Raw genomic sequence first — 18,835 nt, 5'->3', positions numbered from 1 at the left:
CAGACAGACAGACAAACAAACAAACAAAGTAAAAACAGAAGGAATTAAAATAAGAAAGCTGAAGCTGGGAATAGATCCGAGAGCAGCGATTTGCCAAAACCCAGAAATCTTTAAAGTGAACCAGATATGTAGGACCATTCTTATTTTGCTAGCTAGGCTTTAATTATGGTATGGTCTTTGGCCCTCTTTGAACAGCTTTTCCTCTTGTACCTTGCCTGTCAGGACATTAGCATGTCTGTTAGTTCCAGATCTGCACACTTTTGTGGGGGCAGGGGTGGGGGGAGGGGACTGATCATCGTTTGACCTCTGTGATGCTCAGTTGTTGCCAAAGCAGTTCCTCTGTCTATAGCCTCTTCCCCTTTACGTCTTACGCAGTCTTTCTCAAGCATCTTTGGTAGCCTTTCTTTCTCAAAACTGGTTCTTTCTTGTCATCAACTTTCTAGATCTAGAAGTCTTACCTTGAATTTCCATTTGAGTCTTCCTCAAATGTGTTCTGTGACTGGTTTTATATTCCGTGTCACAGCCAGGAAGGTCATGAAAGGCAGCCTGAATCTGTTTTCCCTCCTTTCCTTCTGACTCGACTTGCTTTGTATGTTTTCAGAATCCTTTCTCTGTGAAGTCTTTTTTGGCTAATACTGTTTTTGGCAGTCTTATAAAAGACCGTCTTTTCCCCAAATCCTGTTAATAATTTTGCCTCCATAACGATCTCACTTTACCTTACAGCATTTATGATCAGTATTTTTATTGCCATGTATCTGTTGCTGGGTATCAGAGGCTTGGTCCTCTTTTCCTCATTCCACTTGAAACTTCTTTAGAGTAGTAGGGTATCGTTTTTGGTGAAGCTTCCTTGTGTGTCAAGTACAATTCTTCAGTATGTTAGTGGACATGAAATGAATGATTGTTGACGTGGTTGGTGTGAAGAGAACAGGTGACATTTAAAGTACCCAGAATCCACGTGGAGTTAGCTTTATTCTAGGCATGTCAAAGATGATGCTTCAGCTAACATTGACACTTGCCATGTGGCTGGAGCTCTTAATTCTACAGAAAAGCCAGAAAAAATGAACTCCTATAAGAGGATGTTCTGGATTTCTCCCAGCTTCACACCTAGAAATTTGATGTGAGGAATTTAGCCAGAAGAGGATCTTTTATTTTTATAAAAACCCTTAGGGTGATGAAGGGACTAAACTGCGGCTTTTGTCTTGAGTCTTAAGTCCTGGTCATTCCAAAGCTGACCCGATCGCTTCTGGGTCTTTTGACCTTGCAAAGACATAGGTCAGGTTTAGTGGCTTGTGGATCAGGTAGGAAGCGCCTTCTTTATTTGAACCTTCCCAAGAGACTACTTGGGAAAAATAAGATCTACCCTTGGATGTGAGGAATGGGTTTGGGCAAAATGATCGTTTCCTTCTTGTCCCGTGGGAAGGATGGTGTTACTTCTTCTCTTCGTTCACCTATCCCCGGTTCACCTCTTCTTCTGCCCTCACACTTTCCCTGTCTCACGAGCACAGATTTCCCAGGAAGCGTTGCCTGCTAATTTCTGTGTATAACTTTTATTTAGTTATTTATCGTAGGAGAAAGGTTGGTATTGCGCATAGATAAGTTGTTAGTGTGGTGAACTGGATCCTGTATGCCTCCTGCCATAAATTCTCTATCATGTGTGTGCCCAGTTTCTAATTCTTGGGTATTAGCCAGGAGGCACATGCCTGGGTTACTGTAAAGTTTGGAAGCAGGTAGAAAAATAATTGGAATCAGGAGACAGATAAAACACTGGGACTGAATTACTGCGATTTTTGCCTGCTTCTCTCTTTTAAGCATTTATTCCCTCCGTTAATCTTATGACAAAGCAGTATCTTCTGCATCATTGTCTTGTGTTGGATTTTGTGAAGGTGGCTTCCGTCCTGAGTTGTCTTGAGAGATTGGTAATTTTCAGCCATTGTACAGTATTGTCACCAGAGCAGTTTAAGACCTCAGGATATAGAGGTCAGAAAATTGAACTCTCAGATAATTTACTGAGCCTCTGAGATTTGCATAAAGATAAATAAAACTTCTCCAGATGTGTTTCAACTTCTTCTCAGAAAAAACTGATTGTGGGTAATGAAATACTATCCCGTATTTGACTTGAGTCAAGGGTGATACAGAGGACTGATCAGTGACATCAGGCTACCACATTGTATATCCAGTCTCTTGGTGAATGGAGGCCCGAGAAGCAGTGAACTACTTTTATCAGCTTCATGACCTGGCTTTGCTCTGCCTGTTTGTTAGACGACATTCGACCAAAGCTCTGGTAATGGAAACCTGAGTCACTTTTTGGTTGTCATAGAATGCATGCAAAAAGGTGAACCTTTTTTCTTTTTTCTTTTTTCTTTTTTCTTTTTCCTTTTTCCTTTTTCCTTTTTTCTTTCTTCTTCTTCTTCTTCTTCTTCTTCTTCTTCTTCTTCTTCTTCTTCTTTTAATTTCGTCTGTCATTGAAAGTGTTGAGTTCAGAGAAGAGCTGCTTTGTAGACAATTATTCTGAGTGGTAGTTGGTGGCTTATGGGTCAGAGCGCTCAGATATTTTTACTTTTTGGGTGACCGGACCTCCAGTAGGCCGTGGGGAGACTCCATTTTAATTCTAAGAGCTGAAAACCTCATCTTTGATGGCATAATAAATGTAGACCTCAAAGCAGGTACCAAGGGGCTATTTCTGGATACTGACAACAGATAACCCAGACTCTGACTAACTTTTTGCTAAGGGTAGTTTAGAACTAAAGTAATCTACTCATTCTACAGTGGTTTTCCATTTTCACTAAGTTTGTTTCTTGGTTACAGCTTGAATGAAGGTATTTAACTCTTTGTCTAACTTGCCTGAGCTTTCTGAAGTTCATCTTGATTGTACAGATGGACTCAGTTGAGTAGTTTTGGCTTCTGTACTTTCAGGCTGACGGTAAGAATCCCACAGCAGTATTTTATTCTTAGCACCCACTGTAAAATTTTGGTAGTATTCCACGTATGAATCAAAAACCAGGGTAGCAGGTTTCAGGATAATAGGGAAGCTCAGAATACCAGTTAAGTCAGAGATGAGTCTTTTCGTATCCTTTATTTTATTTACCCCTGGAATAAGACGGCCTTCCTCCCCTGCGTCCCCCCAAGAGCATGGTTCAGAGTGGTTACAAAATCATACGTGACTACCGTATTGTGAGGCTACTGTGTGAAATATCCCATCGAAGGACCTCACTGTTGGCCTTTGAAATACCAGCTGATCTTCAAATAGATTGAAGCCTAGCTAGTCAGCAGAGTGGGTTATAATTTCTACATTTCTGGTTTATGGTGCCTAGGGAAATGAGAAGACTACTTAAACTTCAGCTGAGGTGAAGACCACCTCAACCTTGCAGAAGAAAGATCTTTAGGAAAAAATACCTTGGGCCGGCCTTTCTACTTGTGTGTAGAGACTGGCGGCTTTCTGACCTGGAGGACGTGTGCACGCTCATGGCAGTTCCTTTGGGTCACAAAACTTTTAACTGGCTTTTCTAGTGTTCGCTGCATTTGTTTTAGGTAACCAGTGCTACTTAATTGATTTTGTTTAAAAATTATGTGTAGTGTAATGCAGTTAGAAGTCAGGGGTTTGAATTTCAACTGAACCTTAATTTTCTCATCTGCAAAATGGAGTAATTAAAAACCCACAAAGTCTCATTTGTATGGATGTGTAATCTATATGAAGATGCTTTGTAAACCTTACAGAATCTTGCTCCACCAAGTCCACGGGCCAGTAGCATTCTCACGACCTGGGAACTTACCCCAGACCTACCCCAGACCTATGGAATCAAAACCTGCTTATTAATTGACAGGATCCTCAGGTGATTTGCATGCACACTAAAGTTTGACAAATGCGTAATTTTCTTGGAGGATTAAATTACCAGGAGGCCATGGATCAAATCCAGAAAGGCAGACACAGAATCTGAAGCAGGCTCTGGGCTCTAAGCTGTCAGCACAGAGCCCGACGCGGGGCTCAAACCCATGAACAGCGAGATCATGACCTGAGCCGAAGTCGGATGCTTAACCGACTGAGCCACCCAGGCGCCCCTGGTGGAGCCCCTTTAGATTTGAACTTCTCTTGAACAGGAAATCTGCATGCTCTACTATCAATGTCAAGCTTTTAAATACGGACTAGATAAAAAGTTAAAAAACCAACAGCCACCTTTTAGAAAATGGTTTTGTTGTGTTTTCATCTCTGTAATAACAACAAATACCATTCTGCATGGTCAAGATAATATGTTTTTTCCCCCCTCCTGGATCTGGTGGCTACTACGCAGAGAATACTCTTCTTACCTTTTTGCACACCAGGAATTAGGTGATCACATGCGCAGTGTATATTCTGTGTTCCACTGTTTCTAAAGTGTACACCTCCCCACCTTATTCATTTTGAAATTGGAATGCAACTTGAAAATGATAGTGTATCACAGTTTAATTGCCAGTATTTCCTTGTTAGCACATAAAATGATGGTATGTTTTATAAATCGATTTGATGAAACGTAGTAGTTGGTGGTGGCTCGATTCTGCATACATATCTCAAGAAAATCCGTGGTACAAAGGGTCTAACGATTAGAGCTATAAGTTTTTTCCCAGGGGATGGGGAAACATAAGATGTCTAGGACTTTTGAAGCTTTGGGAGGTGGGGGTGGATGTGTCTGAAAAAGGCATTGGGGAAAAGATGTGAAAATGGAATAAAGTACTTTGAAGAATTTTTTTTTGAAAGAGTCGCACTTTTATGTATTGCCTTATTTAAGCATTGAAACAACCATTTGAGGTAGATACTGTTGTCCCTGTGAGTTTATAGATGCAAAAAATGAGGCTTAGAAGGAAAGTGGTAGGGCCTGGATTCAAACTTTGTTCTAATTTCGGTTATGTAGAATGCTCTTTTTTGGAAAGAAGGGCGGAACATTACTAATCTCATTGAATGTGACTTGCCCCATGGAGCGTTGTGGAACGATCACTGCAGTAAGAGAAGAAATTAAATTCTCATTTCTCTGACTCATTCAGAATTAATAGGTATTCTCCTGAAATATTCCTCCTGTTATGTGAGGCTTTTGACAAAGCTGAGCCATAAATGGATGGATTCTGATCTGCACGACATAAAGTTCTTCTCTCTGCCTGCTCTTCTGTCAGTTCTTTATCTACTAGTGGAACACAGTCTTCCGCCTCTGTGTGGGCGGGGGATCTCTCAGAACCCTTCTTGGCCGCACTCTTGAGATTTCGATTGGGCTTGGCTACGTGCATTTTGAGCACTCATTGAATCCTATATTTGAATACTACAGGTTTAAGTTAACATTCATTCAAAGGAAGCCCACAATAAAAGGATGCTATTAATCCTTCTTTGTTTTTTCGTTTATTTAGATAATAGACTTTTTCCGGTACTATTATGTGACCAAAACAGCCAAACAAAAACCCTGCCTTTATGATGCTTATGTTGGACTTAATTACAGTGGTTCTCATTTGTGAGTGCTTATTAGAGTTGCTGGAGGAGAAGCTTTTTATAATACTTGTGGGAGCTTCTGCAGACCAATTAAATCAGAATCTCTGGGTGAGAGCCCAGACACTTGTAAATTTTAAAAAGATTGTGATGTTCAACGTTAGCCATACAGCCACTGCACTGTGAAAATGAGTGTCCCTGGGAGGGCTAGATTGGCTGTATACTTATATTAGAGTTAAACCGCTTAATTGGGGCATTTAAGAGTTTTAATCTTGATATCATGAATAATGTTACTTAAGAAATACCATCCCAGTGAATAGCTTTTACTAATTATCATAGTACTGTAGTGTAAAATGATTTATACTTCACAGACCTTTTGCATATGCATCATTTTATAACTGTTCTGTTATAATAAAATTATCCCTGTTCTGTAGATGAGAAAATGAAGACTCGGTTTTCATGACCTGTCCAAAGTCCTGTGACCAGTTAAGTGTTAGCAGTCGAGATAGAATGTAGGTTTTGTGCAATCTGGATTAGTCCTTCCTTCCTTCCTTCCTTCCTTCCTTCCTTCCTTCCTTCCTTCCTTCCTCTGCATTACTTCTTCCTTCTCTTCCCCTTCCCCATCCCCTTCCCCATCCCCTTCCCCTTCCTTTCCTGAGAGAGGGCCTTGCGAGCTGAGGAGAGGGGCAGAGAGAGAAAGAATCTTAAGTAGACTCCACGCTCAGCACAGAGCCCACTGTGGGGCTTGATCCCACGACCCTGGACCATGACCTGAGCTGAAATCAACCTACTGAGGACATTCGACCTACTGAGCCATCCAGGTGCTCCTGGATTAGGTCTTTCTTAAAGACCATATAGCTATGAATATACCCTTATCTTAAATATTAATTAAAAATCTCATAAAATGTACCATCCCATTTCTACCCCTGTTTTACTCTCTCTAGAGTGTTTATATTCCTAAGAGAACATTTTTATGATCCTGAACCCTGTATTCTCTTTTAATAGCAGACTTTTGACAAAAAGTCTTCCCACTTGTGCTCTTGGTATCATTCAGAAATCAGACTTGTGAGCCATTTTTATTTAGGGCTATCGTTGATGTACTGAACTTTTTCTCTTGAGTAAACTTTTTTTTTTTTTAAGTTCACTTATATGTTTTGAGAGAGAACACGAGCAGGGGAGGGGCAGAGGGAGAGGGAGAGAGAAAGAATCCCAAGCAGCCCCCTCGCTGTCAATGTGGAGCCTGATGTGGGGCTTGAACCCAAGATCATGACCTGAGCCGAAACCAAGAGTTGGACACTTAACTGACTGAGCCACCCAGGTGTTCCTTGAGTAAACTTTTTACTGAAATGTGACCCAAGTGCTAAAAAGCATATAAGTCATATATGTTCATCTTTATGTGTTTCTATAAAACGAATACACCCAGTGACCATCCAGATCAAGGAATAGAAGCCTCTCTTGGGTCCCCCACCTTCAAATCGAAGGAACCTACTATTCTGAGGAATTAATAGCCTAATCAGAGCAGAAAACCAGGTATCTATAATTTATATGAATAGACTGTACAATATTGTTGAGAAATGGCCCATTCTAGGGATTCCTTTGAAAATCTAGCCCTTGGCAATATAATCGAGTAAGTTAAGTATCAGTGACTGTTTTCAGGCCCTGGCAGTTGGCTTAGAGATAGGCCCAACAGCTTCTCAGCAAGCCCTTCTAAAGTGTCACCGAGGAAAGAAAATGCAGAGTTGATTTGGTGAGAGCGAATCTCTCGTCACCAGGTTTCTTGCTTGTTGGTGAAACTTGCCACTACTTCTTTATCCCATTTTCTCCCTATTTGGCCACCAGACCTTTGAGCTGCATGTGAGACATAGGAGCCGAACTGTTCCTTCTGAGCCAGGAACTTGATTTGTAGATTTCTGGAAGATTACTTAGTTGTGTCAGTGGGATCATCCTTCTAATACTCTTGTTATTGGACATTAATGGTGTCACATACAGGTAGAGTTTGTTATCCAGACCGTGTCACTATCTCCTGGACTCTTACGATAAAGACAGTGGGAAGGTCCTTCTTACGGTAGTAGTAGTTCAGTTTTGCAGGACTTTTTGGTCATTTCAGTTTCCTTTGTCATACTTTTTTTAACTTCTGCCAGGCACTGTATTCAGTACTGGGGATAGGAAAATGAATACACGGTTTCTGTCAGTTTGACCTTTGCAGTAGGAGGGAAGTATTGTTTCTGGACATTTTGGAAGATGTGTCTTTAGAATCCTATCGTATTCCCATCCCTGCTCTGGGATCTCCCTGTGGCACTGAATTGGCTGTTGTTCGTTCGCTCCTTTTGAACCTGTAACAGTCTTACACTTCGAAGATTCTCCTGTGAAAGTCCCATCTCGGTGGCTGCCAAAACGGTAGTTTACCGTCTTGATGCCACATGAGTATGAAGTTGTATATCCTTTCTATGTTCCTTCTTGTGTTCCTTGGTTCATATTAGCCGTGAAATGTTTTTCTGTGTCTTGAACCGAGAATGAATTTGAAAGTCAAATGGGCTGTGACTGGCAGGTGAAAGCTCTAAGAATGTCGGGATTCGTGAGTTATCCTCTCTGGGCCAGAGTTCTCCAGGAACTCGCCTGAGAGCGTGTGTGTATTTTGCATTCGTGGGTCTTGCCTGTTCACAACGGAGCGTCTGCTGCTCCGGCCTCCATTATTGACACACCCCCACCCCCAAAATGTGGTTGTGATGACTGGAAATGCTGTAAAGCAGCTCCTCTTTTTCTCATTGGCTCTTGCCTTTTGCCAGGAGCTTTAATTTGGGCCAGGTGTATTTGTTTCTTCCTTTGACTAGAAGTCGGTGGTGAGGACAACAAGCAAGGTTGCCTCTCCAGTTTTATAAAAGGAAAGGTTACTTACCGTTCGGTAAGATTCTGCAAAGCTCTGTGAACCATGTCAAGTCACTCTACCAAATCTTCATTTCCTTTTGGAAATCAAGGCACATTTGCTTTCTATGTCCTGGTCTTAATTTAGGATTGTTGATAAGAGGAGACAGACTTAATTCCCTTAGAAGATAAGGCATCGGTGTGCGTGGCACCAAGACAGTTCTTTTAGGTCCAGTCTTCCAGTCTTTGTAGCTTGAAACACTTCAGAGGTCAAGTGTGCTGCACCAGCGATCCAGCTGTAGGTGCTCCCTCATAGTCTCATAATCTGCTGTGGGACAGGCAGAGGGTGAGACAACAGATGAGCACTTCTCAGAGTACTTTCTTTTGGTGAAAGACTTTCACACTTAGATTGAACATGTTTTGAAGGATTAAAACAAAAAAATGAAGTGAAGGATGATTGGTGAATTATCGATGCAGTCAGCCCTGAGAACTATTGTGGAGCGGAGGGGGTAGTGGTGCACATTGATTGGCAGGGCACATGTCTCGAGTTAAAGGGTAAGGTGATTGAATTGGACTGATGTCAGACCACACTTAGCACAGTATTCAGAAGCGAGGGAGTTTACACAGGCAGTGGCATAGCAGGAAATTCTTTTCTTAGGCGCAACACCTTCTAACTAGACTGTGAGCTGCCACACCTGGGGCTTATTAGGAGTCATCCTGTTATATGGAATTAGAATTGGAAGTCGAGAAGTGGGACCAAGAGATGTAAAATTGTGGCTGGGCTTTGGGTAGAAAAGAGAAAACGGGATGGTGGGGCACTGGGCATGGTAAGACCGTTCTAAACTCTGTAACATAATTGTATGTCTGTCTCCCCCATTTGGCAAGACTTTCTGCAGTGTTCCTGCCTCTATGTTGTCTGTTAATTAGATTGTACTGTCTTGAAAGGGCCCGGACACTATCCTGTTGTAATTAGCATCTAGTGTAGTCTGGTGTCCACAGTGGTTGCCCGCTATTATTAGTTGATGATGATTAGTGAAGCTGAAGCTATTTTTTAAACAGGGCCCAAGGGATGCAGACAGTGATGAAAACGACAAAGGTGAAAAGAAGAACAAGGGTACCTTTGATGGAGATAAGCTAGGAGATTTGAAGGAGGAGGGTGATGTGATGGACAAGACCAATGGTTTACCAGTGCAGAATGGGATTGACGCAGACGTCAAAGATTTTAGGTTTGTATGTTTTACACTTCTGATTTTTGAATGGGGGCTGTGGGCTTTTGTTTTGATTAGCTTTATTTTGATTTTAGTTTTCTTTTTCCTTCCTTAACTGTCCTTTTTGAGAATTGGGTCTAGTGTAGGCCATACCACAAAGATTCTAAATTTACTGGTAAAGTGGAACTTTTAAGAGCTGTCAATGCCTGGTGCTTTGCCAGAACAGGTTTTTTGCATTCGCATAGGACTCTATTATTTGCAGAAGGATTCTATCCTTATCATTGCAGTGGTTCACAAATAACAAAATCACCTGGGTGGGGGGGGGGGGAGTGGTGGGTTCCTTGGGACTTTCCCCAAGTTTCTCCCAAATCACTATCTTGGGAGTAACCGTGGTCACTAATGGAAGTGTGTCCTAGCTCTCTGGCTTGTTAGTGTGGAGGGAAGCGGTTGAGAACTTACGCATTAGATCATTTGAGACTCATAAGCTCCCTTTGAGGTAGGTGGGTCAGTGTCATCTCCCTCATTTTGAAGACCCAGAGATGTAGCTTATGTGACTTGTTCTTAATTGTATCCCTTCCATGGATGCCTCTCATTCCATCTCTGGTCATGATTGATTTGTAGGTTTTACCCTGTAATTTAATGTACACGCTATTCAGATAATATTGTGTATCTGTCTTGTACATTTGGCAGTATTCTTCACTTACATAGGTAACCTTTAGTGGTGGTGCATCCTTTTCAAAATCCTTAGTGGTTGATGTACAGGTAGAGAATTTAATTTTGAATAATTTAAATGTTAGTCTAAAGCTAATGTATGTGTGTCTAAATACACACACATCTATCTCTGATCCTAATTTCTACCACAGCCAGAATTAAAATTCATTTTGGACCATCGTTTGTAGAACACGATTCAGTTGTTTAGTATTCCTAATCTAATTTTTTAATCTTGTGAGTGTAAAGAATTATAGTCTTTGGAGGAAGTTTGAGGCACAGAGTAATAACCACTTACCTAAGGTCTTTCGGGTGAAGTGGATAGCCTTTCTCTCCTGATTCTCAGGCAGCCTGTAGCAAGGTTTGGTATAGTCGACTTCTGGCCGGGTGGTGGTAGGGCATGTGTGTGAGAGGGAACACACAGTAGCTTTAATTCGTACCAGCTATAGGGTTTCTTTTAGGGATGTAGGGCACAGAATGTACTCACTGGCTATGCTCCCCTTACTAGAATGTAATGTTGTTTTATATTAGTCTGATTCAGAATAACACGGTCCTCAATCCTTTTATATAGGGAGACCATGTATCCTGGGCCACCCAAGACACTACCCGTTTATACCATGTCTGGAATATTTATTAATAGTGCCCTTTTCTTGCTCTTAGGAGTATCCTGGTTTGGATGATAAATTATACCCTCGTATTACTTACAATTCTTAGAATTGTCTCCTCAGCAGGGGCATATCCTAGATAATGAATTTATCGTGTACTGTTTTGTAATGGTTTGCTTCTTCTGGTTGCTTAGAAGGGGAAAATGGGGGACAGTCTTAGCACTGATGAGTAGTACCCAGATAATGCTTAAAATTTTTTTTCACCTATAAAAAAGTTTTTCTTAATAGAATCGTTCTCATTTATGGAATTTCCCCCTAGAAGCTACTTTTTCCGTTGGGTCTCTGTTTAAAGAGTAGGTGTTGTTTTGGGGGGGGGGGGCATGGTTTACTACCCACATTTTGGATCTTGTTTTCATGGATGCCACAGGTAGCGTTTTTTTCCAGTTCATTCATTATTCCTCAAATCTGGGCCCTTTGGTTAAAGAGATTTTAAATTCTTAGTGGTTAATGTGGATTTACGGGGTGGGTTGTGGTGGGAAGACAAGGAATAGAAGGGTCGTTTTATGGGGTATGACACGTAAATACCGTAAAGTGTCTCTGGTTGTTTTGTAGAAATAGTGTTAAGTGCTATTGACAGTAAACTGCTCAAGGACCTTGTCCTTAAACTTGGGTTGCTGTAGTGTCCCTCCCCCGCTCAAAATAAGGTTTAATGCCCTTTACTTTCTCTGTTTAGCCGTACCCCTGGTAATTGCCAGAACTCTGCTAATGAAGTGGATCTTCTGGGTCCAAACCAGAATGGTTCTGAGGGCTTAGCCCAGCTGACCAGCACCAATGGTGCCAAGCCTGTGGAGGATTTCTCCAACATGGAGTCCCAGAGTGTCCCTTTGGACCCCATGGAACATGTGGGCATGGAGCCTCTGCAGTTTGATTATTCAGGCACGCAGGTACCTGTGGACTCAGCAGCAGCAACTGTGGGACTTTTTGACTACAATTCTCAACAACAGGTACTGTGTGTGTCTCTGTCACTCTCTCTACTCCCCTCCAGCCAACGCGTGATTCACGTGACTTAAGAATGGGGCGGGGGGTGGGGGGTGGGAGGAGGGTGGCATTATTTCAGGCTACCGATAGGCAGCCCTCCTTACCCCGACGGTGACGTGGGCCCACAAAAGCCTCTGTATCTTCCCCGCAAGAAGCCGATTCCCATGCTGAGATTATTGGCAAGAGATCACTCTGCTCCACATGTCCTTCCTTTGGCTCCTCTGTCCCACCAAGGCCCGGCGAGTGGGTGAGGTAGTGGCGCCTCTCGTGACACAACCCTCTCGGGTGCTGAAACTAGTCTCTCTGAAGATTAATGTAACTGTGATGCCGTTGGTTTGTTTTGTTTTTAAAATAGTAAACTCTGTTACCTGCTGCTGGCAGGAGTCCAGTGCCAGGTCATCGTATTAGTCATGTCTTTTAATTAAGTGAGCAACTATAGATGACAGACATACCTGCTGCCGTTCACCAGAGTTTAAAATAGGATTGGGGGAAAACACAAATCACTCCGTGTAAAATCTACAGTGAAATTCACCAGAGTTTAAAATAGGATTGGGGGAAAACACAAATCACTCAGTGTAAAATCTACAGTGAAATGACTTGGCTCTTTCTTTTCTTCATAATTCCTTAGAAAATACTGTATGTGTGCCTTCTGGGTTTGAACACACGGTGTGACTAACTCTGGGGTTTACTGATCCTTCTGTTCAATTAAAAAACAAAAAGCCACTAACTGTCTAAATTATAAAAGGGGGTAGGTGGCTTCCCCATCTTGTCAGGTACCACAAGTTCTCTCTTGTGGCTGGAAGCACTTTGACGGGCCGCGAATTTCTGATATTCATTAGTTTTGGACTGGAGCATAAATACAAACCTCTAGGCTTGAAAGGTTAAATTTTCATTTCGAAGTTTAGAAATTCTACATCTGTAGGGGAAATTGGCTTATGCATGTGGTCTTTGGAGATCAGTGTATCATACTGTCCCTTTGTTATTGTCACAAATAGTTGATTTTAAATGAATTTTGATTGATAGACAACTGGATAATAAAGTTAATCATATGAAGTTTACAAAAGGAAATCCCTTTAAGGGATGATGTGATACATGTGCTCTGCTCGTATCAGATGGAACTATTGGGCTTAATTAACACACTCTTTTTTCCGGAGAGAGTGAGCTGTTAAGTGTCCACCACTCTCCCTGTGGTTCCCAATAAATACGCCACCTCTTCGTAAGAATGACTCTTTGTGCTTTTTCTCTTCTTTCACTCTTTGACCCTTTCACAGTGGCTCCTCAAAACAGCCGTTTTGAGTGAAGCCAGAAATTGCTGAATTCAGGTGCTGAAGGTAGATTAGACTTAAAATCTGTGCCACATCAGCAAATGTAGGGGGACACTGCTACCACATAGACCTCAGCTGGCTCAGCTTAGGAGAGGAGTGTGGTAGTTCCGTGTCTAAATTGAGGTTTGTGAGTGTAAGCTACTTCTAATCAGAGTTCTTTAACTTGTTATGTCAAGAAGTTTTATCTGAATCTTCCTTTTACTCTTGTCTTCTTTGGTCTGAACTTCCCCAGCAACCGTTACAACTCTGGCCAGTTTTGGTGCTTAGCTTCCCATTCCCCATCTAATTCAGTCTGACCCTCTGCTTGTGAAGGAAAATCTGATGCTCTTTGATTTAATTGTTTTTTGCTTCATAATCAGAGTTGGGATTCTCTTTCGATGTATTGATCTCTGGTTTCGAACTAATTTGACCGACGTTTTAAGAGGCTGGATAATTATTAGAACTTGAATAGATGATGTCCGTTTGCAAACTTCTAAGCAGTTAACATGATTCCATTAAAGATAGCACCCACTCAGATTTATGAAACCTGGGATGCCTTTACACTTCCCATTTCAGTAATTTTGAAAGTGAACGTTACTGTTTTGAAAATGAAACTGTTGTTGGCTTTTGGCTTCCCGTGCACGTCTTGGTTGAGGCAACATAGAGGCATATTGTTCCATAGGTGAACCACCATCATGTGATGTGGTCATGGTTGTTTTATCCCACGGGCCCACAGTCCCTACTTTTCTGCATAGATTCTTTTACACAGTCTTGTAGCAGGCGCCCTAATAGCATGCCCTGGAACTGTTGGGCCAGGACTCCTCTAACTATTTTCAAGACCCTTACCCTCCTCCAAATGTCTCCTGCATAGAGGCAGGACGAGCTGTTAAGAAGATAGGATCTCTTTTCTGCTGGAAATTGGTGTTTGATCTTCTGTTTTATCCCTCCAATATTTATTGTTATTTTTTAAAATTTTTTAACATTTATTTATTTTTGAGAGACAGAGTGAGCAGGGGAGGTGCAGAGAGAGAGAGACAGAGAGAGAGACACTGAATCTGAAGCAGGCTCCAGGCTCCGAGCTGTCAGCCCAGAGCCCAACGCGGGGCTCGAACCCACGAACCGTGAGATCATGACCTGAGCTGAAGTCAGATGCTTAACCGACTGAGCCACCCAGGCGCCCCGAATATTTCTTACTCTTACTTTCCATTACATTTCATTCCTGTTTCCCTTTCTGCTAATTTATTTTTATTTATTCTTAAAAATTGTTAATGTTTATTTATTTTTGTTAGAGAACAAGCAGAGGAGGGGCAGAGAGAGAGAGAGAGGGAGACACAGAATCTGAAGGTGGCTCTGAGCTGTGAGTGCAAAGCCCACTGTGGGGCTTGAACCCACAAACTGTAAGATCATGACCTGAACCAAAGTTGGAGGCTCAACTGACTGAGCCTCCCAGGCGCCCCTCCACTAATTTAAATTGTTGTCATTCTTGAAGGTCCAGTGCTGCTAACTTTCTTGGTTTCCAGATCAGTAAGTTGTATTATCTGTCTCCTTTGAACTCGGTGGTGCTCTGTGCTTCCCTGAAGAAAAAGAATCATGATGTTCTGCCTTGTGTTATGATTTCTTGTTTCATGGTCCTTGCTAGGTTGTAAACTCCTTGAAGATAAGCCCTGGGTCTTGTTCTTCTGTGTCTTCTGATTGGCTTTAGCAGACCAGGTTTTCAGGAAACTTCTCTCATATCCCTATTATAGTGTCTCAGAATATCCCCCATATTAAATATACTTCCCCAAACTAAAATCTGGAACTAGCCTTCTCAGAGATCTGGAGGCCCCTCTTTGAGGCCCTGCTTGTATTCTAATAAGCGAGTCCTTTAGATCTAGCCCATTAAGCTTGTGCCTCATGTACGTAACTAGACCTTTATCATACCTAGGAAATTACCTCCTTTTTAGGGTCACAGCCCTCTGTTGCCATCTGATCAGAAAACGTACGTAATTCTTCTGCAGTCTAGTTTTGTGGATAACTTCAGGGAGATCGCAGATTTGTGGATTGTGGATTATGACTTTCTTTTCTCGTTTTTTTGTTCTCGCTTGTAGTGGAGCGTATCTTTCATGAATGAGATGGGCTCCCCCCACCCACAGCTCTCCATTTAGTTGTTGTGACTCATTTGGTCATTTAAATAGTGCAGGGAAGTACTCGATGACAAGTCTAGGTCATGCCAATGTCCTAGAAGCTTAGACAAGGGAGAGCATACTCTATTCTGGGGAAGGAAGGACTTATGGAAGAGGTAGATCTTGAGCTGTACCTTGCAAGACTTGTTTATATCAGGAAAAGAATGAAAATTCCATGGGAGGAAATAGTAAAACATAAAGGCTTAATACTAGAAATTAACAGGTACATGTTTAGTAGATAATGTAGTCATCCAAGGAGGTGGGTGAAGTTGAAAAAAAGTGACTTGTGAGATTGCATAGTGTTGTGTTCTCTTACCTGCTTTGCTGTGCAGCCTTATTGACAACGACAAGACATTTCTAAGAAGGAATGACTTAATTATCACGGTTTAGTTTTTTGTGTTGAGTGTTGGTTCAGTAGCAGTTTTAGACCTTCTTTTACCCGTATTAATCTTAATTATTGACGATCGTGTCCTTCTGGGAAGCTGGGTTCTGCTTGTAGTGAACAGAGCTGGTGCTCATAGTAAGACCATGATACGTGGAACCATGTGGGGCAGTTGAGGAACTGTACATGCTAAATTGGTTGGTCAGGAATGCTGTCAGACCAGGGGAGGGCTCCATGGAGATCAAGGTTGTGTACCCCTAACTTGAAAGGTGCGGTGTGTATTGCCATAATTAAAAGAGCAGAGGTATGGAGACGAGATGGGTGTGGTGTGGTCATAGGCTGCCAACAGGAGAAGGTATACTTACGGGGAACAGCAGATGGGTGGTTCATTTGGCGAGTCCAGGTCTCAGAGGCCTTGAGAACCAGGCCTGAGTCCCAGACGGTATTGATGATTGTGAGGTTTGAACCAGAGATCTGCTGTAATACATGTTTTTCCACACATTCTGCTCTTTTATGTTGGCTTTCTTAAATGGGGATCAGAGGCTGTCTTTAGTTTTGAGTTCCTTTATTTGTGATTTTGTGATGGGATCTGGCTTGGAAATTGACAAAATAAACAATTCCTTCTTGTGTCCTATTTTCTTTTATTCCCGACTTGAATTTGGTGTGTAAATTGGTTTCATAAAACTGTTCGTATCAGCTTCTATGGAGATACATAGTAGAGAACAGCCTGAAGATATAGGAAAGGTAATTTTTGTTCAGTTCATTACACACTTAATGGTACTTAGGGGTACTTTGGGTTTTGGATAGTTAAGTTACTTGTCTAGTCATTGTAAATCATAAACTTAACCTAAGGTTTATTCAGAGCAAGTATTCCTTTTTTTGTGCCATGAACCCCTTAGCAGTTAGATGAGATCTGTGGGCTGAATTGTGTGAGTGATATGTAGTATAGATAGGTTTACAAAGGAACCAGTGATACAGAAATAGTTACAGAAATACTTAACAAATTCAAGATGTATCTGCTTTATCATACGATGCATGCAGCAGAAATATGTACTAGTTTTCATGATGAGCATGAACGCCGCTGTGAGATATCTAGTGGTCGTAAAGGAGCATGAAACGTATTTGACTTCTGTTGATGATGAAGTCACACAAGTGTATTGCTCATGTTAATATGGTTTGTTGCCTGTGGTCATAATTGAAGGACATGGTAAATTTCATGAACATGAGGATAATTTTACCTATGCCAAGTACAGAGATCTGGGATTTAAGTACCCCTAATGTAGGGTGGTTTGAAATGTTCATTGATATCTCTGGAATATTCTCCCTTTTTCCCCTCACTTTTCCCTCATTGTCTTCTCTTTAATTGTATGTGAACAATCAACATTATAACCAGTGACCAGTTAATTATAATGTGTTTGTACCATTTTGTGTTATGATACTTGAGCGAACTTGTTTATTTTAATGAAGAGCCATACAAGTATTTATATTTCCCTAAGTATATTTTAGAAACTTACTGCTAGGTTACATTATCTTTTAATGCTGTGTAGCAGAAACCAAAGCCAGGATCACATCATTATAGATCAACCAGATTAATTGCTGATGTTCTTTATTTAGAATTCAGTTAATCTAAAAATAGCCTAATGCAGTATGTTTTACAAAATTGTATACTGATGTGCTAAAACCCTTAACCTGTTAAGCATGAATTTTACTTTAAAAGTGTTTAATTTCTGTCCAAATGTGTATTTAAATTTCTAGTGAGTTGACATACAGTGCAATATTGGGTTCAGGAGTAAAATTTAGTGAGTCATCACTTCCTTAGAACACCCAGTGCTCCATACGTCGCCCTCCTTAATACTCATCACCCATTTAGCCCACCTCCCACCCCCTTCCCTCCAGCAACCTCCAGTTTGTTTTCTATCATGAAGAGTCTCTTGTGGTTTGCTTCCTGGTAAGCATGAATTTCAGCAAAGAAACCATACTCTGAAAATCATAATTGAAGTACAGATTTGTTCCTTCACAGCCCTAGGCGCAAGGGGGAGGAAGCTGGCACGCATTGCTTTTAAAAGTGCCATACTGATTAGATGTCATCTTCTGAAGCCAAGTTTGTGCATAGTTTTCATACAGGTCTTTAATATTCTCAGCTTTCCTTTCAGTTCACAAGTGAGGAAGACTATTTTTCATTGTTGTGTGTAGTCCCTGGTAAACACTGCCTTTCGCTGGCAGGCTGACCAGTTGAAGCTTGCCTTTATTCTTTGCTGAAATTTTATATGAGTTTTCTTGAAAGATACTTACTGACTTGGTGGAAGGACGTTTTGTTTTTTCCACCTTGTTTAGAGATTATTTTGGGCTCTGATTTTTCATCTGCTAAGGAAATGTGAAGAAGGTTTTCTTAAAAAATTCAGCAGCATATGTAGTTGTTTAACCAGAAGTCATTGTCGATCATCATTGTTGTTCAGATAACCTGGTTGAAAATGGGCTCTGATCTGCAAGCTTCGGACGGTAGCAGACTTTCACATATTTTATGTACTACAGCCTGGCTCCCGTGATAAACCTCTTTTCTTAAAAGAGAAATAGTCCCACCGTTGATGTAACACCTTCAGTGTTTGGAATCTCCTTTCTCTGTGAACGCTTACAACAGCCCCATGGGGCAGAGCAAGCATTAGGTTTTTACAGGGAAGAAAATTAAGACCTCAAGAGGCTGAGTTGCTGCAGGTCATGAGACCACAAGTTATGCGAACATCTCTGCCCTGGTGTGTAGCTCTGGGCTGTGTCGTTCCTGGATCCAGTACTGGAAACACAAAGCCTTTTGACCCGTGGGCTTGCCTCACCTTCCCATTCTGTGCATTCGTGGTTTTCTCTGCATGGAGTCTATGCTAACGCATTCTTCGACAACAAGGCAAAAAAGGTTTTTCTTCTGTCCTGTCACCTTTGTGAGCTGTTGACAGCATTTGGTGCTCATGAGCTCAGTGGGATTTTGACTCTCGCATTCACTCTGAAGAGTCTTGACCTCTGCTTTCCTTGTCCTGGGCTGCCTTGTCGGGAGGAGGAGCTGTTCGAGGTGCCTCACAGAAGGGGTGTCTGTATGGGGGTGCTCTTGCCATTCGTCAGGGAGAACATACATCA

The 18,835-nt window shown here is 41.7% G+C and overlaps 1 protein-coding gene across 1 annotated transcript in view; it reads left to right on the top strand.

Annotated features, from left to right (window-relative positions):
- PUM1 (pumilio RNA binding family member 1) overlaps positions 1–18,835 on the top strand; it is a 133,003-nt gene that overhangs the window by 59,968 nt on the left and 54,200 nt on the right. Inside the window, 2 exon segments of the mRNA XM_042952319.1 lie at positions 9,365–9,531; positions 11,560–11,830. Of these exon segments, the coding sequence (XP_042808253.1) occupies positions 9,365–9,531; positions 11,560–11,830 (438 nt within the window).

Source organism: Panthera leo, chromosome C1, assembly GCF_018350215.1.
Source record: "Panthera leo isolate Ple1 chromosome C1, P.leo_Ple1_pat1.1, whole genome shotgun sequence".
NCBI classification, from domain to species: Eukaryota; Metazoa; Chordata; class Mammalia; order Carnivora; family Felidae; genus Panthera; species Panthera leo.
This window is presented reverse-complemented; position numbering and strand designations above follow the sequence as displayed.